We start from the raw sequence: 25,202 nt of genomic DNA on the forward strand, positions 1-25,202 counted from the left end.
GCCGAAAGCGAAAACATCGAACTGTGTGTTTGAGTGTGAGGGAGAGGCCAGCCACAGCCACAGCGTAAAAGGAGGAGTTAATTTGGTGATGAGATCTGGACCGTTGATTTGGGGAGGACGAAACACCACGAGAAATTGTGATAGCGCTCGAGGGGGGGGTGGGGTTGGGGGTGGGGGGGGGGGTGGGGTTTGATCATTAAACAAATGCTATGGCCTGCCTTGCTGTCGTGGGGATTAGTACTGTTTGTCTTTCTTTTCTTTTCTTCGTCAGAGAATAATTTGCTCCCCTGGGTGAGTGATGCTCCCTGAAATTCAATGTTCGTAAATCATTAATGCTTATTGATTGATTTTGGTCAAATCAGAGATCTGAGTGCACAACCTAATTTAAATTACGGTGGCAAAATCTCCTTTTTGCATCCTTTTATTTGTAGCAATTGGTCATTTTATCCGTGTTAAACTCTAGCACCAAAATTGTTAAGGAGTCAGTTAACTTCTACAGCCGTCTTTCCGAAGACAAAACCGATGCAGACATGTTTTAAAACATACTAATTATATTTGAATGGTTTTGAATTTTACCTAACTTCAACTTATTTGGGAGAACAAAAATTATAATATAATGGTGTGTATAAACAAATAATATAAAATTATAATGAAATTCATCAATTCTTTAAAAAACTTATAAATTCAATTAAGAACATAAAACAAGAATCATTTAACCATGAAAAATAGTAAAGATATCAATTTTTTAATTAAAAATAATCTCTTTTTTTTCAAAATATCTCTATAAAAAAATATTTATCCTATAAAGAATTAGAAGTCTAATAGAATATTCCTAATAAATATGGATAAGCTTAAATAATAATAATACAATAAACTCAAATTTAAATAAAAACCCTAGTATATCTAAAAGACCTAATAATAACCAAAAAATAAGTAAAATAATACTTTAACTAACTTAAATAAAACTGAAGTTATTTTTGTAATTTACTAATAAAATCAAAGCTCAAATTCAAACTCATATATTACTGGAAATATATAAATATCTAATTTTTAATGGAAATGAAATCGTATTAAAATTTATTTTGTAACTTTAATTATGACTCAAATAATAGCAAAAGGTTGAGACCGACAAATCTAATTTTTTTTTATTCTAATCTTTTTGTAATATTTAAATGTTCATCTATAATTTTTTCTTGAACATAATTAAATTAATTAGAACTTATATTTTATTATTTAATATCTTTTTGAAATTTACCTTATCACATATATCTAGAATTTAAAGTTGAATAACTCTAAAATGAAAAAATAAAAAGATTTAAAAGAAGCTTTTGTCAAACAAACAACATGAACTCAAATTAGAAGTAACTTCAAACAAGATTGACCTTTAAATAATATATAAAAATAAATAAATAATGAGTTGACCACAAAATATGCTTAAAGATTATGTGAAGTGATAACTTTAATATTCTTTTTTTTTCTTATTATTCATGAAATTTTTAATCAATCATCATGATATTTGGGTATGATAATATTGTCATTTTATAAAGTAATAAGTTAAAAATATTTTTGAGTTCATCACTCTATGAAAATAATTGATTAAAATTTATTTTGATCACTTTATAAAAATAATTAATTAAAATTTACTTTAAATAGATTGCTTTATAGAAATACTACCCTTCAAGTTCGAGATGGTTACTTTATAAACCCACCATATTTTTATTTATCTATTAGGATGATAAGGAAATGGACAAATAATAAGTTAAAGCCAAACTCTTTTATCATGATATTTTGTGGTCAAATTCTCAAATGAGAAAAATCAAACTAAATTATATAATTAATATAATATATTGTGTTAAGTGTGGTTGTCTCTAGTTGAGATCCTTTTTATTATGAAAAAATTCGATTTCAAGATAATCTTGTTTATTTTTATTTATGAAAATTCAAAAATAAATCCTTTTATTTTTATTTGTGAAGATCTCGATATGATTCGTTTTATTTTTAGTTATATATGGATAATAAAATTATCTCTTTAATTTTTAGTTGTTTGGAACCTAAAATAATCTTTTTCATTTCCAGTTATATTTTGTGTGGATCTCAAAAGGATCCTTTTCAATAAAAAACAAAGTTTTCTTTTTCCTGTAGTATCTTTCAATTCTTTAAAAACTTATTATATAAAATCAAAGAAAAAATAATTTTTTTCAATATCTTGTTTTGTAAGTATTCTAAAAAGATGATGAGAGGATTTTTATAACCAGGGATGGAGCCAAAACACTTTTTAGAAGAGGCCAAGGTTAGGAGAATTCTTTTAGAGGGGCCAAGTCTTAAATTTTACTAATTTTGGCTCTAAAATTTTAAGTTGTTCGTCATAACTCATTTTTTACTCTTTGTTTTTAAAAATATTTTTGAAAAATAAAATAAAATAATTAAAAAGTGAAATAGTGATCAGGAAAGAAGAAAGAACAAGACAAATGTGAGAGGTTAAGTTCATCTCTAAAACAATTTAAGGATTACGAAGAGAAGAGATGGGGAGATTGAGATATAAAATACAAGAGAAAATAGGGTAAAGATAAGAACAAAGAATTCGGGATTCTCTGGTTAGTAGAGAATGGATTGTAAATAGACCAGAGAATCTCGGATAAAAAAATGAAGAGGAATCGGATAAAAAAATCAGATGAGCCTGAAAGAAATCACACATAAACTTTCACAAGACAAAAACTAAGAGACATAGGAAAAACTAGGGGGAGAAATAAAAAAAAAATAACTCAAAAGGAGAAAAACAACAAAATAAATTATTTTCTTCAAAAGAATCTCAGTCCAAATTCAGTTGCCATCCTTTTACCAGCCCTAAAATCTGAGGAAAGCAGCGTCAATCCAGACACCTCCACATCAGTTGATCCTCCTTGCCCATCGACAAAACATGGCGCAAACAAGCTTCAGCGCCGATTAAACTAGTAAAGGGAGAGGAAGAATGGCCAAAGCTTTTTGAGTCTATATCTTCTATTTTAGACGATGTTGAATAGCACCGTCAGCGCCGATCCAAGTGGTCACGCACTTTCTTAGTCGTCGGAGAATGCAAATCGACACGGAATTCGCCTAGCCCATCAGCGCGTACGAGACACGTGCCTCTATTGTTTCTATCATCCTCGCTCCAACACGAGCTCGGCCCGCACCGCTACTATTTCTGGTATTTTTCTATGTTTTCCAAAGGTAAAAATGTCATTTCTTCTCCTGTTTTATTATTTATTTGATGGATTTTCATATTTGAATTTTTCTCATTTTTGTGTGGAAGTTTGATCTTTACGTTTAGATGCGTTTTTTTATTTGGGAAAAAGGTTACACTAATTTTTTTTGTAATAAAAACGGTAAGAGTATTCTCACATATATTGAGTTTTGTGTGGAATATTATGAAATGATAGAAGCTTTGACAAACCTTTGTATAATCTTAAACAAACCCTATCCTTCAAAAATTTAAAAAAAAAATTGATATGTTTTAAAATATATGAATAAGATGTAAGGGTTGAAGGGTGTCATTGACAAGTACATTTTTATTCACTTTTATATCTTACAATAAATCGTTATTCTATCAGCAAATTAGTCTTTGAGCTGCCAACATTCATTTAAAAAAAAACATATATCATGCAATTTCTACTTTTTGCCTTCATTTTTTTGCAAATATTTGTTTAGATTTTTTTTTTTATATGCTGGATACATTACCCCATCATAGTAAGTAAACTCAAGCCGGGTAACAATGATTCTAAAAGGGCCCATTATGTGCGAGAATGGCCTCCAGGATTTATTTTTTTATGTAATTAAATAATTAAGCAATATCATCCTTTTACATTCAATTCCTGAATGTTAAAAGTAAGAATTGAACCTTGTTGACAAGGACAAGTCCCAAATCGTTGTCTTATATTTATTGATCATTTATCTTCAAAAAAGATACATTAGCTTAGGTAAATATTTAATGAGAGCATAATAGATTTTTTTTGTTAAAAAAAATAAACAAACAATAATACAGTTTACCTTAAATAAAAATAAAATATATAGAATAATTATTATATTTTATATTATATAATCAGTCATTTTACTTAAAATTTTAAAACTAGTTAGAATTTTAAGTTATTATAAAATTAAATAACTTTTTTTTTATTCATTCTACCTCTAATTCATTAAGATATTTGAAGTGATAAAAGTCAACGACCATTTCTACATGAATTTATAATGCTATTTTAATTTTTAATTTTTTTCTTTTGATCTTTAAATTTTTTTCCTCAATTATATTTTTTTGTTGCCATATTAAATCTTTTTTTTTACAAACATAAATGGTCGAATTTCATACAAAAAAATCATTTTAGACCCCTATTTATTTTTTTGACAACCTTTTCAATTCCTTTAGTCTCTATAATTTTATTTTTGGTTTATAACTTTATTATATTTGATTTTTAGCTTTTGATTTGAGGGAGGAGAGAAAAAATTGCCAAAAAACAGATAAAAAAAATAAAAAGTTATCGATTTGACCTATTTTTAACAATAAAAAACATGAAACCTAGTGTCAACAAGTTTTATTCTACTAGAAGAGTTCCATTGAGGTGTTATTTGATCCTCATCTTACTAGATAAAAGAAGATTATGATCAAAAAATATAATTTTTTGGGTTTAATTTTATATTTTTAAACTGATTTAAAAAAAAATTTAATTGATAAATTGATTTATTAAAAGTTAAAGATGCTTATTAGGTGTTTTGATATTAAAATAGCTTGAAAGTGGATCTTAGACTCAAATTAATCAAACCTCAATTTTTCAATTACCTTTTAGGTGGTCAGAATTTGAAGAATCAGATAATGTATCATATCATCAGTTATTTTTTTTAAGTAGAGATATAAAAAAAAATTTAATCATATGCATCTGATCCTTTTATATTTTTTTTTATTTACTAGATTTAGATTTAAATGCACTAAAAAAACCTTGAAATGATATTTCAATTATTATTGTATTTTTTTTCATGGTTCACTTATAATGTTTTAGGTTTTTATGAAAATGTTAACAATTTGTTTTCAATTATTACGTATTTAATATGGAAAAAAAAACAAGTTTAGAAATATTCAGTTTTTTTTTTAGTTTTCTAATGGATTTTTTATATAATTTCATCAGTTTTTTAAGAAAAACAGTGATTGCAATCAAATAACATATTTTTGCTAAAACAATCAAGAGAGATGTGTTAATAAATGAATGAGGTTCAGATTGGAGGGATTCATTTTTTTTACTTATTTCAAATGAGTTAAATTAAAAATAAAACCCTTTATTTTTATTTTTCCCAACTTTTTATTAAAAAACATGGCAAAGCAAATTAATAAGATAGCAAGGTTTTAATAGAAGAATTTTTTTTTTATCCTTATCACAAATCATCTCTGTTTTTTTTTTTTTGGTTTAGTCTCGTTGCTTCCAAGTCTTGCTTCCGAGTAAGAACCAATGAAAAAATGTGTTATTTCATGAGAAACTATATTGATAAGAAAAGCATGAATTATGCAAGAAAATTACCTTTTGCATTGGAGTTGAAATTGTTGTTTTTCTTAAAAAAAAAACAATTTTATTATTAACACATAATTCTCTAGCAACTTTTCAGCACAATAAAGATTTTTCTTTGATGGTTAAAAACACGTTGCCAACGTTTGTAACTTTTTATAGCATTGTAAAAAAAAAATTGAAAAAAAAAGAGAGATTGACCCGCTGGTATCGCTAGCAAGCTGACAAAGGCCAAAATTGAGATGAAAAGGCAAAAGGAGACAACAGCAAGTTATGTCATGTCCTTGATCTGGAAGCAGTTGATCAACGGATTAAATTATGACAGTAATGATGATGAAATGCAAGAGTACAAATAGTGAAGAAAAAATTAACAAGAAGGTATTAAATGAAATGCTGTCAATTTAATGTAGCATTTTTGTAGTTTCATAGTTGCTAATATTATACCATACTCCTTGTAGGTTTCTTTGTTGCACATTGAACAAAATCCAGGGAAGTGTCTTTGAAGGGTCTAATATTTTTACTACCAATCTTGAGTTCGGGGGTGATTAGAAATGTAATAGAAATTACTTTTTAAAATGTTTTTTTTACTTGTAAATGTATTTAAATAATATTATTTTATTTTTAATATTAATATATTAAAACGATTCAAGAATGCTAAAGCAAAATAATTTAAAGTAAAAACAATTCATAAAATGCAAGATTAACTCTAATAACAAACACCCTTTGAGAGCATTTAAAAATATAATAATTATTATTTTTCAAAATATTTTTATTTTAGAAATGAATCAAAATATTTTTTTTGAATTTTGAATTTTATTTTTAATATAACAATATAAAAATACTAAAAAAAAAACAGATTGAAACTCATTTTGATATCGTCTACCAGTGCAAGTAAATATTCTAATCAAACAAACTGCTTGGACTAGTAAATGCTATTTTGACCCAACCGATCTACGGACGCAGGTTGCCTAGAATCTGGGGACGTGACAGGGCATCGCGTGCTTTGCGGGAAGCTTTTGAGGAAACTGGTTTGCTTCCCTTTTCTTTGGCTGGAAACGTTCTGCATGCATCAGTTGTTTTTTAATTCTACGAAGATTAAAAAACAAAAAATAAAAACAAAAGCGGAGAAAAGAAAGAAAGCTTCACTGATTTCTTTCATTTTTTTTTTTTGGTGGTGCAGACTTGCAATCAGAGTTATAGCCACAAGAAAGCTTTCACTAGAATAAACCAATGTACAAATACACAGTGGCCTGACCTAAACCCTCTCAACTCCACCACAATAGTAACAAAACAAGCTGATTAAACAAAACGCATTACAGAACCTTTCCTTCTTCACCAGGGGGGCAATACCAATACAAGCTTGAGCAGCTAATTTTGCAGAGATGCCCATGGGGCAGGCATGCCAACCTACCACTCTACTCTATTTCAAACACTGCTTACATCTTTCAATGGAGAACCAGCTCTTAGACTTACAAAATATACTTACCGAAAAAGCATAATATCAAAGCCAATTTATGTTCAATTCTCCAGCTTCATTGTAATCACCAATTAAATATTAAATATATTACTATTTCGAGCATGTCAGCCATTTGAGTCTGATAATAGAGCAAGGACCTCACTCTCATCAAATTTGGACTCCACTGCAAGCTCAAGTGGGGTTTTATCTTTGCCATTGACAGCACGTGGATCTGCTCCCCTGCAAATGCATTAGGACCATTTAATAGCATTTCATGGATGTTAATTTTTTTTTTTTTTTGTTTTCCTTGAGGGGGGCATATGAGGAGGGGGGAATGGACGGAGCCATGAGGATATTAATGACGATAAACAGGAAACTGTGTGCACAGCACATGCCTAATGTAATCATGACCATCATGAACCAGTAAAATTCACCTTGTGAGGAGCATTTTTGCAAGTGCAGCTCTGCCTCTAAGAATACTACGGTGGAGTGGCGTCTGACCTCCCGAATCAGTTGAATTTATATTCGCACCATACTGTAAGAGAAGTTCTAGCATGCCAATGTCAGCAGTTTCACAAGCGAGGTGAAGCAAGGTACACCCATCAACATCCTCCAAGTTCTGGCCTTCAGTTGTACCTGGAAAATTTAAAGAGATGGTGGAAGACCTATCCAACGAATTCCCTGTTGAGTAGCTAGAGCAGCAATTGTCAGGGTTGGCCAGCTCTTGCAATAGCATTGTTTTAGCAAGTGTCAGGGAAGGGCTACAAGATGCTTGCTCATACACAGCACTGACATCTGCTTCGTGATTAACAATAAGCCGGTATACAGCCTTCTTGTCATTAGCACGAACAGCTTCCCAGATTTGTTGTGCCACTGACCGAGTATTTTGGTGGTCCCTTGGCTTGCGAACAAATGCCTTTTCTGCATACTGTCATCCAAAGGAAATAAAGATTTCATCTCCGACATGTCTACGCCAGTTTTAAAAATCAAGCAAATATCTCAATAATAAAGAGAAAAAACCATGAGCAATTATCTGCAACTAAACAAAAAGAGATTCTAAGAGTGAAAAGTAAGGACACAGTTTATTAGTTCAACCTTTGCATGGATAAACTTCTCCTTTATTGATATAGAGTCAGCAGGATTGGGCTTGCTGATAAAAAGCAGCTGGGGTTTATCCGACTTGAATGAGCTTCATCAGCAGAACATTCATGAATATTAGCAACATCTAATAAAACTAAATATGTATAGCTTGAGATAAAAAGGAATATTTAATTCGATCAAGACTAGGTCCTTTACCCTGAGGGGATGAGTTCAGCCTGCAAGGCACTTCTTGACTGCAATAATTCCTCCCAGACTGAGTTAGCAAAGGCATTTCCGAGAGACTGGAACAAACTTATGACCGAAGGCTCCCACACCTTGACATCAAGTGTAAGTGACCTTACCTGCAATTACATTCAACAGAAGATTAAGAGTCTGACAGATAAACAGGAAGAGTCTGACAGATAAACAGGCAGTACTAATGTCACTACTGGGTCTGGGATTTAATAATGGACATAACCAGAACACCTCCAAGAACAATATCGTCCATAATAATTAACATCTACCCAAACATAAAGCAGCTTTGCCAATTTATTTTCAGACAGAAAAGGGAGATAGATGCTTAGGCCCAGCATATTAGGACAATCTTCTGGTGGTTGATAAAAAGAAAAGTGAAAAACAGTAGCTCTTAAGAAGTTGATCAAGATGCTAAATCCTGTCCACCTAGCAAATATCCGTCACTCTCCTGAGTGTGGTTCGAATGAAAGGAACTGAGCGCAAACTGCGTATTTTATGTAATGATTATTCTAACTGCTCAAAGTAGATTTCATAGATACTGGTCTACATTGCCGTCCAATAGATGTTCGATACCACCCACATTCTTGCAACATTAACAGCATAGTATATATTAAGAAATATGGTTCAGAAAGCAACACTGTGAAAACATCAAATAATTAAACTTGGAAACAATTTTACCTTTGATATATGCACACCAAGATTACGGTGAACACCAGAACATTCAATGCAAACAAGAACTCCAAGATTTAAAGATGCCCAATCTGGTTCAGGGGCACCACAATCAGCACATTTATCATTTCCACAAACTCTTTGCAACACATCAATCGGCTTCTCTGCACTGGCTCGCTGCTGTTGTGAACTTCTCAATGCTCGTTCATGTAAAGCGGCAAGGCTCCTCTCAGATGTATATTCATCGACAGCAGAAGGATCAAAATCAGTACTTTCAAATGAACTACTCTCACTGGCAGACCGATGGTGACCACTTCCCAGGGGACTAGCCGAGAGACACTGAAATTTAACAAAACTACACTCATAAAAATTTCTATGACAATTAAATGTCAATAATGCTCTGAATAATTACCCTCTCAGGTGCTTGAGAGCTAAGTAGTGAAGCAATAACCCCAGTTATCTTTTCAATCCAATCCATTTGATCCAGTGCACTCTCTGCCTGCACTGACAAGCATAAATAAGCATTGTTAAGAATCTATTGCTTAAAAGAACCCTCAATTACACGTCATCTTATCCATCCCCGCCAGAAATCGACGATGGAGATTATATTTCAAATGCAAGGTAGCTTTTACATAAGTCACAGATACAAAATACATTCCACATCATACCTGCAATGTGTAGTTCTTTGTTGGTGAAATGATCCTGAAGCAAAATCGCAGATCTGACTGATCAGCATCAACTTTGATTGTTGATGTAAGAAGGTTCACAGTGTGATGAGCAACAGACTTTTCATCATGCACTCCACCATGATAGTGAGAAGAAAGCCACCGACCCAACAATCCAGATCCAAGCTCAGAGCTATTCCTTTGACCAGAAAGTTGACCCCCAGAACCCTAAAAGAACATATCAAGCATGATGATAAAAACCCAAAATATCAAGAACAGAATGAACTTCAAGCACTCTGCATGTAAACTTATTTTTCACATAAATTACTCACAGAAGGTTTGCTGCACTGTTTGCGATAGTAATAAAGCATTCCTCGGTTATCAAGAACAAAAAATCTTCTTTTCCAGTCACCTCTCAAGCTAGAGGATCGTTTTGACAGATAACCTTGTCTAATAGTTTGAACCTGAAAGTTTGCTTCTTGTTTTAGAAGATTTGCGTGGGAAAAAATAGGTCCGTAAAAGAAGTTCCCTCACAGGCATAAGAAATACCTTCCCCTTTGCAGCAGATTGCATAACAGCCTCTATCATTTTGTGTGAACTTCTACCAATGGCTTGTATACCATCTCCATTTGGAGATCCATTAGAACCATTGGAAGACCATCTACTCTCACGATCAATCTGCCTCTTGTACTCTTGCATCCTCTCATTGAGAGCTGCCTGCTCATAGTTAGACCTTTCTCTTGATTGTTGAGCATAAGTCAAAACCTAGAAAATAAGAAGTGGTGTGGTGTTTCCATAAGTCAAACATGCAAAAGCCTTAATACCATTCCTTTTCTTTTGTATTAATATCAAATATTTATGATTGGACTCATAATTTTTTCTCTCTTCTTTTTTCTTCTTTTTTTTTACCATTGTACGTGGCCATGTTTAATCCAGACCTTATAGTTATTAGACACACAATACTAATGACACATAGTAACTTCAGAAACAGTAGAAATTAATCAACTCAATTAATACCCATCAAACAAATTTAAGAACACAAGTGCAAGTTGAATACTTGGATATTTGCTAGGCATTGAGACAACCAACACTGCTGAAGTTTTGCCTCTGTACACATCCTCGTACTTGTTAATCTACTAACAATTACTTATGTTGAAAGGAGCCTGTTACTGTAGGGGGTTTCCACACTAACCTTCCACATTTACTTATATTGAACGGAGCCTTTTACTGTAGGGGGTTTCCACACTCACCTTCCTCACCATTCCAACATTCCAAAAGCTCTAATCTCCATAGGAGCACAAGATTTTCAAGCTTCTAGGTTTGTCAAAGCTCATATTATTGTTGGTTGCTCCTGAGAAATGCCATCCACGGTGCTATGGTATTTAGGCCACTTTGCTGGACTGTTCATCCACAGGCCCAACCTATAGGATGGAAAGGGGAGGCCAATTGTTGACCAAGAAACTCTGATACATCTCTTTTCGTTACCCTCCCTCATCAGTCCTTGCTTAAAAGGCTAACTCACTTGATGGCTAAAATCCAATGGAGCAGTTTTGAATTACATACCTAAATCCCCTTCTACACTTTTTTTTTCTCTCAAATTATAGGAAAAGTATGAACAAAACACAATTTTCCTTGGCAAATAATCAGATTTTATGTATTTTGAATATAATGATGCAATGTTGGAAGAGTTTGCACTGTAATCTATAAAAATACATAATAATAATAAACCTGATGAATGTATGGCTCCATTTGATGCAAAAGCTCATAGCCCTACAAGCAACAAACATTTCTCATGAGCATATGTAAGTTGATAGAGATTAAAGCATGTCCACAAAGTACAGAAGTGTCACCATGTGTCCTACCTGTTTGAAGTAACGTAGATGAGCATCCATTGTCCCACTGACTGATTCCAAAAATTCAAACCTCTTTTTTGCTTCGACATTAGAAATAGCAGTTACCTGGATGGAGTGAGCAGATTATAAAACCCAAGTTCTTGAAATATCAAAGACTAAATGCTAATATTAACTATACTATTTTAAAAGGGGAGAGAGAGAGAGAGATGCAGTGCCTAGTTTGGATTTTACTTACTAAATTAAAGCGAGCTTGCTCAAATGCAGCCCTTGCATTATGAAGCTCCTGGTATATATCAAAACTCGATTAGAAATATAAAATGGAGGATGTTCAAGATATCAGAACTGTAGATAAGAACTGCAGATGTATCAAAGTTCATAATACCTCCTCTAAAATAGTAGCTATATCAGACCTCGTGCCTTTCCTCAGTGACAGAAACTTCTCACGAGCCTGTCGCATACATGAACATTAACCATAAACAAAAACTTTTTTGCAAAAATTCAAATGTGGAACTTTCAAGGCAGCATCAAGCTACATTCTATATATTCACCCTATTATCAATGGACTCTCATTTTTAAACAACTCAACAATTGCCAAACTCTATTTATAGTGCATCTGCAAGTCATTAGAAGTTGCATGCTATAAAGTAATGCAACATCCATCCTATTGTTGATACTGCATAACTCAATTTCCAATTCCACAGCACAAGGTCCTATATGTGACATGCCCAACCAAGTAGAGCTTTGGAACTACAAAGTCCAATTATCTTTGGATAATTGAAACCTCATCCTCCAAAGGGACACAAGGAAATATATACATTTCAAATTTTTTATGTGTGATGCAGAAGGTTTCATCTCAATTCCATTCAACATATTAAAATTTGTCAGCCTAAAGTTGTTCAATTCACTTGCGTGCTGTGCTTGACTTCAATTACCTTTGAAGGTAATAGAGAAGAAAGGATATTGTTCTATCTAGGGATAATACTAAAATTAACTGCAGCATAATTGGAATAGCTATGATTTACTTAGACTTAACAAAGACCATTATAGGTTCATCCCAAATGTTTCTGACATGTAGTCTACTTCAAAATTAATAATACTAGAAATCTAGAACAACTATTATTCTGTCAAATGCTAAAAGTTCATTCAATCATGCAAGAAATGGCTTCCACCAGAATGGGAAATTATTAAGAATCTTAAAATGAGGTTAGTACCTGGTCGTAAAGAAGGCTGGCCTTGTCAAAACGCTTCCTCGCTTCCTGAATCAACAGAAGATTTTTAAAGTAGCAGTTAAAAAAACATCAGTGAATTAGAGAACATTGAAGTGTAAAAACACATAAAATGACCATCTAGGAAGATCTTCACACCAGAATTATGAAAACAAGTTTGCAATTCTTGCAACAGGGAAACCATAAACCTCCTTAGGGATCTCACACTAAATTTAATTAAAAGAAAAAAGTTGGAGAGAGAGGAGCAGAAAGTTGATGGTTGCCAATAAATCTATCCTATCTGGTACAGTATTTGTATTACAAAATAAGGAAGAAACAAATCACGTAACATCTTTGCAAAATTTATATTTTGCATGAACTTTGTTGCTTGGTCTATCCCCAAGAGGTGCATGGCATTCATTGACCATCATAAGTCAGACAAGAAATGCCATTTGGCAAAATTCTGTACCTTCACCTCATGCAAATCAATGTTGACATATTGTAGTAATCTGTCATTCAGCATGTGCTCAACCTGAAAAGAAAAGGGAACGTTGCTTAAGTCACACCAAAGAACAAAACATTATTTTTCTAAATAAAAGCAAGAAAATGATCCTGTTCTCCAAATAAGCTCAATAAATGTCAACTATCATTATCAAAACTCTGTTTTCTATGCAGCATGGGTTCAAATACTCTATTTGAGCACAAGATCATTAGATGTCTATGCTTTGTCAGGCTTATTATCTAAGACTTACATTAGCGTGAATTTTCCTACAAGATTTTATCCTCAACAATTTATATGAATGATCTTATTGTAATGCACTTTTTGAAATGTTATGTAAAAAGATGTCATTTTTCAACGGCTCAATTGGGTTGTAACGGAAAAGAAGTGGGACCCGTAAGCAATAGTCTTGCCTTTGACAACAAACTTGTGCATATGAACATAAGTGCAGGAGTTGGAGCACAAGTGCCACAATTTTTTAAGTTCAATCAACTCAGCTTAAGCAATAACAATAAGAACAAAATCACTTCCAAATGTTGGGGTGTTAATGTGTGTCAAGCATTCAAAGCAATAAATCAAAAAATTACCTGGGATCGGAGAACTTCCTTGTATGTCCCAATTTCTCTCAAGGCTATGGTGAATTTGGTCATAACAGGGCCTGCATTAGCAAACAGATGTTCAATCAATAATCTCAATAAACAGACTTCAAATTCCAATACTATACACATTGAATTAATTAATATCTTTAATTTCATATAATGTTGAATTCAACTACCAAGATTAACCACAGAAAATTTAAGCATGAGATTTTTTAGAAAATAGATATTTTTCTATTATTTATTATGATGTTTTTCTAGTTTTTTCTCATTTGAAGAGTATTTTTCCTAGTTTATTTTTTCCTATTTAGCATTATTATTGGGGTTTCCTGGTTTTCTTTTATATAAAGAGTTGTAATAGCCTTTTGGCAGGTAGAAACAGATGATTAAAAATTGAATATTTTGATTGTCTCCCATACTTGTGGTGTTTTGGTCTTTTAAAGTTTTGATTTCTAACAAACCTCTTATCCTTCGCTCCTGTCTGTCAATTGGTATCAGAGTCCAACAATCCTTAATGGTTATTTTACTGAGTGTGGGAGGGGATGAGGATGTTCCCTCGGGGGGAAAAAATCAGAAACTAGTAAGTTGTTTTCATCTAAGTCAGTTGTTGTCATTTGAAATCCTAGTGATGGAGCCAACAATAAGACAACCTGCACAAAGGTGTTGTGTTGGGGACATATGATGGGGTAGCCTAACATCTTATGCACAAAAGGATATTCTTGATGAAAGACAATTTTTAACCTCAAAGACAAGTTCCTTCCAAGCCTAGGAGACTGGTATATGAGTTTTTTTAGGAAAATAGATATTTTTCTATTATTTATTATGATGCTTTTCTTAAAAAAATTCTTATTTAAAGGGAATTTTTTTCCTAGTTTATTTTTTTCCTATTCAATATTATACTATTATTAATGTTTTCTAGTTTTTTCTATATAAAATGTTGCAATAGCCTTTTAGCAAGTGGAGACGTAGATAAATAAAAATTGAATATTTTGGTTGTCTCCCTATACTTTGTAATGTTTTTGTTTTGTGAGAGTTTTGACTTGTAACAAACCCTTTATCCTCCACTCCCGTATGCATCACCAATTTCAACATCTTACAGATTGAAATGGTACTGAACTTGATAGGTAACGAAAATCAAGCAACTAAGAAGAAACAATTTTGGTGCTTACAACTCTCCAATGACAACAGAAAATAATTTTAATCCTCATCTAAGACAACTTATAAACATAATTTCCAATAAAATTACCTCCAAAAGCCAAACTGATAGGATCATTATGCCCTCCACCAAAAGTTTCTAAAGCACTGGCAAAACCAATGTCCCCATCATATGCCTCTCCAAGCCCTTCACTGCAAGTGATTAAAAATATGGCACAAAGGTAAATTCTTCACAAACTCAATACCCATGACATAGCTAAGCCAGAAAAAGAAAAACAATGCAACTGCATATAATGCCAAACAGATGGGTGGTTTTAACTAACCAGAATATTGAGCAAAATTAACCATCTTAACAAAGATACAATGATGTAACAATTGTTTATCTTTAAGTCAGGAGTCCTTTTGAGAAATTTCAGTATTTAGGATACTATGAAGTATGAGAAAAGAAACTCAGTTTCAGGCTTCACCTATGAATTTGCATTTTTAATTTAGGGAATCATATCATGAACTTCTGTCTATATCTAAATAATCAGGTTATAAAGCAAGAAAAGCATGTTCTTGAATTCTGAGCCCTGTAATGCACAGCTCCTTGTATCCCAGTCCACATGCAATAGTGCAACTAAAACTGAAAGAGTAGGGGGTAGTGTACAAATACTGAAGTGATTGTCAACAGCTACTAGCTTATTACAATGTCAACAGTTCTACAAATCAACATGCATGAGACAAAAACAGCAGGCCTGCATTTACAGAGAGACATTCAAACTTGCTGGCAGATAATTAACTATCAAATTTTGTCTAAAACAATGACAAGATTTCTTTTCATTATAATATCATCATACGAGGAAATTCAAGCAAAAAACACAAAAAGAAAAAAGACTGACAAGCCAAAATGAACTATAAAAGGCTTTCCGTGTTTTTTCCAAACTGTATCTTTCACTGATTGGCAACAACAAAACAGCAATATACAAGGCTACAAGGAAATTCTAACCACGTCCTAGTGGAATAGAAAACTTCAATTCCCTAAAGATTTAGAATACCATGACTAGAAGCTTTTCTCTATATAATGTCAATCAAAGTAAAAACCAAGACATAGACACATACGTATATTTTCTACATCCTTTGTAGAACTTTAAACTTCTCTCCCTCAATGATTCGGCATCTTCTTCCAATGATTGCATCTGTTCCACAAAAGAAATGATCAAGAGCCCTTTAAACTATGGAACAAGCAAATTGTTACGAATAAATTTGATAAGGAAAAAATAAATATTTCAGAGTGAGAAAAAAAAAAAGTTAAGTATAGACGAGAGACATGTGATAGTCGCGATTGAAAGGCTGAACTATTAATGCAGATCTAATTTCTCCTAAAAAATTGACAAATTACCAAAACATTTCAAGTACAAACCTCACATGATCATATCCATTCCACAAGTAAAATTTCCTTTTCTAAAACAACAACAAATAATCAATCCGCTTTCCTTTAACTTCAAATTCCTTACATAGATAACCCAGTCATTAACAAAACAAACAAATTAATCGTTCTGATTTATTTCCTAAACAGAATATTAAAGCAACGGAAAGAAATCAAAGAAAAGAAGAAACAACGTCACTAGTGCATGGAGCTGGAAATTTTATTTCCTCTCCTCTCAACAATCAATGAACAAAGCTTCAATTCCTTACAAGACAAAGCAGAGACAGAGAGAAGGCAAGAGTACTGACCTGCTTGCGAAACATAGGAGAGTCATCGAGCTTTGTGAAATGCATCTTTGAAACCTTGATTCTTCGAGATTAACTCTAACTACCATTCCAACAAACGCTCGATCGAACCAAATATCATCACAGTTGAACTGAGATCTTGCCTTCTTTCACTCCGATCCCAATCACCACTTCGTGAGAAAAAAAATACTAATCAACCACTTTTGAGAGCTGTTATTTTCATATAAGTTTTTTATTTATATATGGGTTTGTATATTCTAGTTGTTTTTAAGAACCCTAGGAGAGTGAACAAAAAAGGAAGAAAGAAACCCTAGAAGAGGCAAGAAAACATGAGATTGGTGCGTGTTTAAGGAAGTCTTGGAAATTGAGTGGATCGATTAAGCCACTTCCTTCATTCATTAAAACCTGGAATTGTCGAACGGACAGACACACACAATCAACAGCGCAAAAGCATAGATAAAAGAGTTTTAACACACCGAGAGAGACAGGGAGACAGAGAGATAGAGACTTTCTTCTTCTTCTTTTTTATTTATTTTTGTTTTCGGTTTCTTTTTATTTTTCTTTTGGCCAAATTGGGACTTTGCTTTTCAGATTTGCGAGCCAAATTTAGTGGAAACATGGCGATTTTAGCAGAGTTCGAGGATTGATAAATCCCACTAAACAACGTCGTTTCAATCATGAAATCCAACGGTGTCGTTTAAGAGCTAACATTTTTAATTATATTAGAGTAATCAGGAACGGTCTGAGAGCTACTGACAGTGGTGACCTTTACACGGTAAGGGAGGAACCAGGAAGCCCAGTTCCACCAACGCACTTACAGGAGCGTGTGTAGCTGTCAACGGGGTGATGGAGCAAGCAACTACAGGACCCGGTAAGTCCGAGTGGCGGCTGTGCGCGTGGGTTTAAGGGCATCGAATCTGAGAGACGCTTCTGTCAGTCCCACAAAGCACTGGAAGTAGCGGGCCCCAGACAAAAATTTCTCTCGTCTCTATTACCATGCTCGAGACACAAGGAAAATGTTAGTCGCCACAACCCCTGTAAAGGAAAAGGAAAAGAAAAGCAGAAAAATATTTATTGCAGCACTTAAAAATATCTGACAGCGATATCGCTTGCACCTTCCTTCATCATCCCCTATCTTAAAAATGGAGAAAAATCCTTCAAGTGGGACTGCTGGGACCAGTATACGACTGCTCAGTACACACGCCCACTTGACGCAACATGTGTGTTTTCAGTGCTCCACTTGATGCGGCATGTGTGTTTTCAGTTGCTTGTGGAGTGCCTTTTTGTTTTGAATTTTTTTTATTTAAAAATATATTAAAATAATTTTTTATTTTTTAAAATTTATTTCTAATATTATCACATTAAAATAATTTCAAACTATAAAAAAATTATTTCAAACAAAAAAAATTATTTGTTTGAAATAATTTTTTTAAGAGAACATAGTGTGACCATGTAAATAAACACACCCTTTGTCAATCCTAAAAAATCTCCACGAAGTTGCAGATAGTATTTATTCTTAATGAATAAACCAGTCCGATGTATACTAATAAGCTATGGGCTTGGTCTTTTTTTTTTAACATTAAAAATATATATCTAAATTACACTAATATTCTTGAAGCAGCGAGAAAAATTTTAAATTAGGGTTGTTGATTTGACTAGTTGAATAACTCGATTAATTTAATAATATAATTTTAAAAAAATCAATAATAAATAAAATAAACAAAAAAATCAACAATAATTAAAGATAAAAATAAATTATTAGTATTATACCCAAAAAGAAAAGAAAAAAAATAAAGTGAGAAATTAATGTTTATATTTAATCAAGTAATTTAATTTAACTTGAAAATAAAAATTCTTTTAAAAAACTAAATTTAATAGAGACCAAAAATAACCCAACATAACTCGTGTTATATTTTAAATTACTAAAAAATATCATAAAAGGTAAATAAAAAAACAGAACCTAATTTCCAATTAAATAAATATTAAATAATGAAACTTGAAAAAAAAATCAAGCAAGCTTAGATAAACATCATAAACTTAAGTTAATTATATTCTATTAAATCTTACTCCCAAGCTCAATAAAAAAAACTTATCATCTAACTAATTCAATGTTAAATATTAAGACCATAAAAAAAAAAAATCATTTAAAGAAAATCAAGGGAAAATGGCAACCAAAAAAAAATATAAGAATCAAATTTGATAAGAATAAAACTTAATTTTAAAAAACATCTCAATTAAAAAAAAATAACAATCAAAACAACGAGGACCATATTTGACATGTGGAAACATCAAAGAGGTGAAATTGAAAAAAAAAAATTAGTTTCTTAACTTATTCCAGACAAAACAAACAGAGATAAAAAAAACATGAACCTAGTTCATGAAGAGTTGATTTGAAAATATGAAAGGTCGAGATGGAAATTGAGGAGATAGAAAAAAAAAATTGCTAGTACTGGACCAAACACCAAGTCAACTATACACACCATCTAGATATAATGAAGTCGCTAAGGTGATTCGAGCATTATCCTAAAAGTTAGTGTTTAGCCAATAGATAATCTTATATGTGTTATCAAAAACACACGACAACTATTTACATGCTAATTCATGTCGTGCCTGCATTAAATTTTTTTTATAATATTTATATTTATTAAATTACCATATAGTCCTTAAAAGCTGAATACAGTTAGAAAACCATAATCAAAATATAAAAATATCCCTAAGCACTATTTTTTTTTTTAGAGATGATTTTATCATTTTAATGTTCAAAAAAATAAAAGGAGGAAAAAATTTTTTTTTACAAGTTCAATATTTTTTTTTGTTTTTAAAGGTATTAACATTATTTTACCATGTAAAGGATATTGAAAAGATAAAAAAATAAACTAGACAAAAGCTACATTTTTTATTTATTTTTTGCTTATAAAGGTAGTAATCACTGTGCTAAAAAAATATGCACAAGTCAATTTGTCCCAAACAACTAGTTAATGCTCAATGAATCCATGGAAAAGATAATTTTACCTTACAACAAGCCTTGTTAGTTTTTTTAAGACAGGTAAAATCATAAAAACAGTGCTTCAATATATAGCTGCTCTTATGCCTCTTTTGTTTTTTTTAATGTTGTTATTCTCGAGAAGAAAAAAAAAACATGCATCCCCTTGTATAAATCAACAGTTATCAAGTAATTATTTGTGAAAGAAGTCAAATAATTGTACCAAAAACACTTTGTTTAAAAGAGAACAAGGTGGAGATAATAGAACCACGAGAAATGAGAAAAACAAGTGATGATTTTTTAAAATCTAATATATTCAGAACAAAAAATTGTTTAGTATTGAGATAAAGGTGATCATATATTCATATTAATATTCTATTCTTCAAAATTTAAGAAACTAATAATTAGTTATAGAAGATTCAACACCTATAAAACATTTTATTTTAGGAGATTCAGAAAAAAATTTGATAATAAAATAAAAAAATTTCAATAAAAAATTATAATAAATAAAATAATAAATTTTAGATATGGGAGAACAAAAGCGTTAACTATTAAAAATATATAATAAATGCTCTTTAAAAATAAAAATACAAGTAGAGAATAAGAAAAATGTGAATCCTCTACCTTTAAACTTTGTTATGTTACTTTAATGAAAGAATTAAAGTGTTATTTTTTATAATATTTGAAAAAAAATATTTTTTATAATATATTAATAAAAAACAAACATCATTCATACAGTATCAATGAATAATAAATATATCTTACATGATATTAATAAAATATATACATCATTTACACAGTATTGATATTGATTAGAATATAACAAACTATTTAAATTTTTTCATGACAAAAAAATCATTATTATTAATTCTTAACATTTCATATTAAAAAACATGATAATAAATAAACAAACATATGTAACCCAACATTGAGTTTAAAAAATTATTAACTCATATGCATTTAAAAAATATACTAAAATAAATTTTTTTATTTGTTAAAACTATTTTCGAGATCAATATATCAATATAATTAAAAAATATAACTTAATAATTTAATGTAAAATAAATTTAAATTTTTTAAAAAACATAATTTCACAATGCTCTCACTCAAACACATCTTTAATGAAATTCTTGTTTGAAAATGTAGTTGTGGTTGTTTTTTAAATAGTTTTTCGTGTCAAAATACATGTTAATAATTTATTTTTTTTAAAAAAATTATCTTTAATACCAGTATATCAAAATATCTTAAAAATACTAAAAATATATTAATTTAAAGTCAATAAAAAAATAAAAAATTTATTTTTTTAAAAAAATATTTTTAAAATACAAAAATAAATAGTCCCAAGCTTTCAACGCTCTTTCCTCCTTGTCTGAGACTTTCAATGCTCTTTCCTCCTTGTCTGGATATTTTCTCTCCACGTTTCCTTTTTAAAGTGGAAGGTGTTATTCTAAACCCCTGGCATGGTTTACATTGTCGGGGCATTTGTAAGTGTTTCAAACTGTGGATCTATTTTTTTTTTTAAATAATTTTAATAAATTAATGTTTAAATAATTTTCAATATATATATATATATATATATATTATTTTAAAATATTAAAAAAACATTTTAAAAATAAATCATTATCTCCTTCTCAAACAGCACATGCATCTACAACACCCACACGATCTAAAAGGAATCTCATCATACGAGGCTAGAGATAAAGGGACCTCCATGAATAAGATCACAGAACATGGAATTTCCATCAACAAGGGACCCCGATGCTACTGCTCGAACTTAAGCCCTCTAACATTATGGACGAGGTATTTTACCGCTCAGAACCCTTTAGCTTTTTCACCGTATTTCCAGATAAATGAAAATGGTGGGCCTAGCAACAAAATTTTGGCGAGCTCTAATTTTTCCCAGTGAGGTTCAACAAATCAATGTCCCCCGGTGAAATTTTAACTGCAGATCAATGTATATTCTCCCTCTCTCCTGACTCTCCTTGAAATAAAAAAGAAATATCAGCTGTCGTCGGTGAAAGAATCATCGGCAACAACATTTTCACTTTTCTTCTGTTTTTTCCCCCTTCCATTTTAACAAATCCTGATATAGTTTCTATATGATTCTAGATATGGTTTTGTTTCTTAATGTATTCTCCTGTGTCAATGACGTGGTTTTATCTCCTGCTCGATGGGTTTATATATCATTTACACAAAAAGTCTGCTATAATGTTTTGGAAAGACAGATTTTTCATTAATAGAGCTATGTAATACAGCTTGTTACTCCGCTAATTAACTCCACAAATGATATATTTAAGCCCTATATTTTCCATTCGTTAATAAAGAACCGGGGGGGGGGGGGGGGGTGTACACAACCCATCTAGTCTGTATTTTGAACAATAAAGTATGTCAATAATGTGAACAATCATTTTATCAAAGAAGGGGAAAATATGCTTTCACAGTTCACGCGGGGCCGGCCATTTTCTTCGAAAAGGAAGAAAGGAGCACGAAAGAAAAGAATTATAGACCAGCGACCAAAGATAGCTCGATGTTTCTTAGAGGCTGTGCAACATTGTGTTTCAACCTGTGTTTTTATACATTTAAAAAATATATTTGATTTAAAAAATATTAAATTAATAATTTTTATATTTTTATATTAAAAAAATATTTTAATATATATATATATATATTTTTAAATACTATATTCTACAAACACATACCTACACGTTAAGATGAAAAGTGGTTGAAAAAAAAAGGGATTATAGAAAAACTTTGCGACGACAACAGCGGCCGGTGCTGTGTCTTTTTGACCACTTGCATTTGTTTTCTTCTCCTTTTTCTACGCTCGTTCAAACAAATTTGCCAGGCGAAGCCTAGAAAACATGGCGGGCGCAATCTGCATCTTGTGTCGCGCTTTGTCACGGTACATGTCATACTAGGGCGAGTGGCAAAGCCAGATGCTGCAGCTTAATAGTTAATTTAGATATGCCATAACATGGGGGAAAAAAAAATCTCATAGCATTTTTAAATCTCATGGTCAAAACCTGTTACTCGAATCACGAAATTATCACGATTTTATAATAAATAAATTAAAATAAATTATTAAATTTTATCTTTAATAAATTTAATATTAATTAATAAAAAAAATAATACAAGTACAATTATATTTAACAACTATACCATGCTTTTAAAACGTGACTAGAACTTTTGTGGTAATTTTTTTCAATAATTATATATGAAACTATACGATTATATTTTTTAAAAAATTGCATATAAATATTCTATTAGAATAAAATATATATTTATTTAATTTTTTATTGTCAATCTTTCATATTATTTCTTAAAATTATTTATATAAATATATAATATCATAAAAATAGTCAATGCGCTATTTAAATAAATGAATAATAAAGGGGGGGATCTTGGCCAAACAAATACATTTTTTTCTCCTGAATTTAAATCATTTAAATTTTATTTTATTTGCTTTAAATTTCTATTCAACTAATCATATTTTTAATTAAAAAACTCATAGTTTCGTCAAGATAAAAATAGTACATAGAAAGAAAAATTGATCAAGGAAATATATTATTTACTTGAGAATTTAAATCATTAGAATCCCCGCATTTATTGATTAATGTTCAGTTGCTGCGGCACGGCACTAGAAAAAACAAAGCTATAATGTTTATTTTTATTACAAGCTGAGGTTCAGATTCTGTCAGCGGTGAGATGGGTACCCAGAAATTCAGAGGCCACGACAATTAACAGCCGTTCAGTCTAGAATTTGCTGGGCCTATTGCTGGGAGGAGGAAGAAGAAGAAGAAGACGACGACGAAGAAGAAGAAGGAAGCCTATCCTTGATGAATATGACTAGTTTGTTTACCAGATTATGATTATGATAGTGGTTATGAATAAAATGTTCTTTCGTACAAATATTTTTTTTATTTTAAAAAATTATTTATACAAATATATTGAAATAATTTTTTTTTTATTTTTAAAAATTATTTTTAATATTAGTATATCAAAATAATTAAAAAATATATAAAAATAATTAAAATTTAAAAGAACGTGATGCAAAAACCGCGTTTCAAACAAGCTTTAATTAAAATTTAAAAGAACATGATGCAAAAACCGCGTTTCAAACAAGCTTGTACCCTACATCCTCTAGAATTGGACCTATGGGCGATGCAACTTTCTCTGGGTCCAGTTTGGGTGCTAAGAATTTTGCAAGTGTTCATGCAAAGCACCATAAGGAACAGCGATGGTGGTGACGTGAGAATTCTTCTTTGTTGGGGTCATGATGGCCTGTTAGAAAAAGCCTAGAAGCATATGACTTCTAGAAGAATTTAGCCACCCTCGCCAAAACCAAAAACCACCCTAGAAGCTTTGCTAGTAGAGCAAGCTCTACTCATGCTCTGAGTTCCATGTCCGATTCTAATAATTTTTTTAATAGTACACGTCATTTAAATTTGAATATATGAATTCAAATTTTAATCATGGAGCTGAATTTAAAAAATCCAAATCCCTTCAAAGTTCGAATAGCATAGTGGATTCACACGATTATTTAGGGGTTATTAAAAAAATAGAGTAATACTTTAATTTTATAAAAAATTCGAGTAAAAAAAACACTAGAATTTCATGTTCAAATACAAGATTTCTCCATACATAAAATTCAAATTTGTACTGAGTTTTTCAATACAAGTTTTTCACTCTTTTCAAAATAAAAAAAGTGGACAATACATTTTTTTCTTTTATATACAAGTATTTTTTTAATAATGTAAAAAATTAAAAATTTTATTATTTTATTTTTTCATATTTATTTAGTATCCTAAATTTAATTTTTATTATAAATGTACATATATTTTTTTTAGTTAACAATGTAATTCTTTCATGATAAATTTTAATTAATATTTTATAATTATATCATCACAAATACAAAATAATAAGATGATTGTTATAAATCATGGTTTTTATTTTTTATAAAAAATAGCTATAATCTTGATAAATTTTTTATTTTTTATTTATTATTAAAAAAATTTTAATTTTTAAAATTTGGACATTTTTCTCAATCTTGATTGAAAAAACAAGTAAAAAAGAAAAAAGAAAAATGTTTTCAGTTAATTTACACACCCTTAAATTTTGGACAAGGGAGCTAACCTCATGTCCAATTAATTGGGCCAGAATCTCATGAATAACCAGAATATCCAAGCAAACGGCCCAAAATTCAAATAGCCCCGCCGCTTATGCAATGCCATTTTTGTAATTAGTGGGAGAATGAATGGCCCTTATCTGGTTACTGGTAGCGGTTCTGAATCGAAAACTATGGCTCAGAAAAACTATGCTTTGGTAACACCATCTGGATGACAGCAATCTCACTGACTTTTGTAAATTAGCTATTGGCTTCATTGACGGTAGTGGATAAAACATCATTTGGTTTCCGAGCATCAGCAAAGGGCAAGAAATTCAATATTCTAGAACAAATATTTCTTGAAAGTTATTTTATTTGTAAAAGTTTGGTAAAAATTATTTTTAAAAAAGATTTTTATTTAAAAATATATTAAAATATTATTTTATT

The 25,202-nt window shown here is 30.9% G+C and overlaps 1 protein-coding gene and 1 long non-coding RNA gene across 2 annotated transcripts; one reads left to right on the forward strand and one right to left on the reverse strand.

The window, feature by feature from the left end:
- Positions 1-5,498: 5,498 nt before the first annotated feature.
- Positions 5,499-6,144, forward strand: LOC105133765 (uncharacterized). Its single transcript, XR_843864.1, has 2 exons — positions 5,499-5,900; positions 5,981-6,144. It is a non-coding gene; the product is annotated as an uncharacterized LOC105133765 (long non-coding RNA).
- Positions 6,145-6,693: 549 nt separating this feature from the next.
- On the reverse strand, positions 6,694-17,300 carry LOC105133766 (ADP-ribosylation factor GTPase-activating protein AGD3-like). The gene is made up of 19 exons (XM_011037868.1): positions 16,672-17,300; positions 16,057-16,133; positions 15,047-15,147; positions 13,792-13,862; positions 13,175-13,237; positions 12,712-12,756; positions 11,883-11,948; positions 11,736-11,783; positions 11,510-11,605; positions 11,376-11,417; positions 10,197-10,412; positions 9,980-10,111; positions 9,651-9,875; positions 9,395-9,481; positions 8,992-9,321; positions 8,275-8,420; positions 8,074-8,167; positions 7,413-7,906; positions 6,694-7,218 (listed from the first exon to the last, which is right to left on the reverse strand). The coding sequence occupies exons 1-19, from the start codon at positions 16,714-16,716 to the stop codon at positions 7,104-7,106; spliced, it is 2,493 nt and encodes an 830-aa protein (XP_011036170.1). The 5' UTR covers positions 16,717-17,300; the 3' UTR covers positions 6,694-7,103.
- Between the last annotated feature and the right edge of the window lie 7,902 nt (positions 17,301-25,202).

This window comes from Populus euphratica, unplaced genomic scaffold (assembly GCF_000495115.2).
Source record: "Populus euphratica unplaced genomic scaffold, PopEup_1.0 scaffold37.1, whole genome shotgun sequence".
In the NCBI taxonomy this organism is placed as follows: Eukaryota; Viridiplantae; Streptophyta; class Magnoliopsida; order Malpighiales; family Salicaceae; genus Populus; species Populus euphratica.

Excerpts from the sequence above, each read along its gene's own strand:
- LOC105133766 (XM_011037868.1), bottom strand. The coding sequence starts at position 16,716 with ATGCATTTCACAAAGCTCGATGACTCTCCTATGTTTCGCAAGCAG. Across the intron at positions 13,238-13,791 it reads AGGAAGTTCTCCGATCCCAG|GTTGAGCACATGCTGAATGA; the intron begins GTAATTTTTTGA and ends TTTTCTTTTCAG. Across the intron at positions 9,876-9,979 it reads AACAGTGCAGCAAACCTTCT|GGTTCTGGGGGTCAACTTTC; the intron begins GTGAGTAATTTA and ends ATGTTCTTTTAG.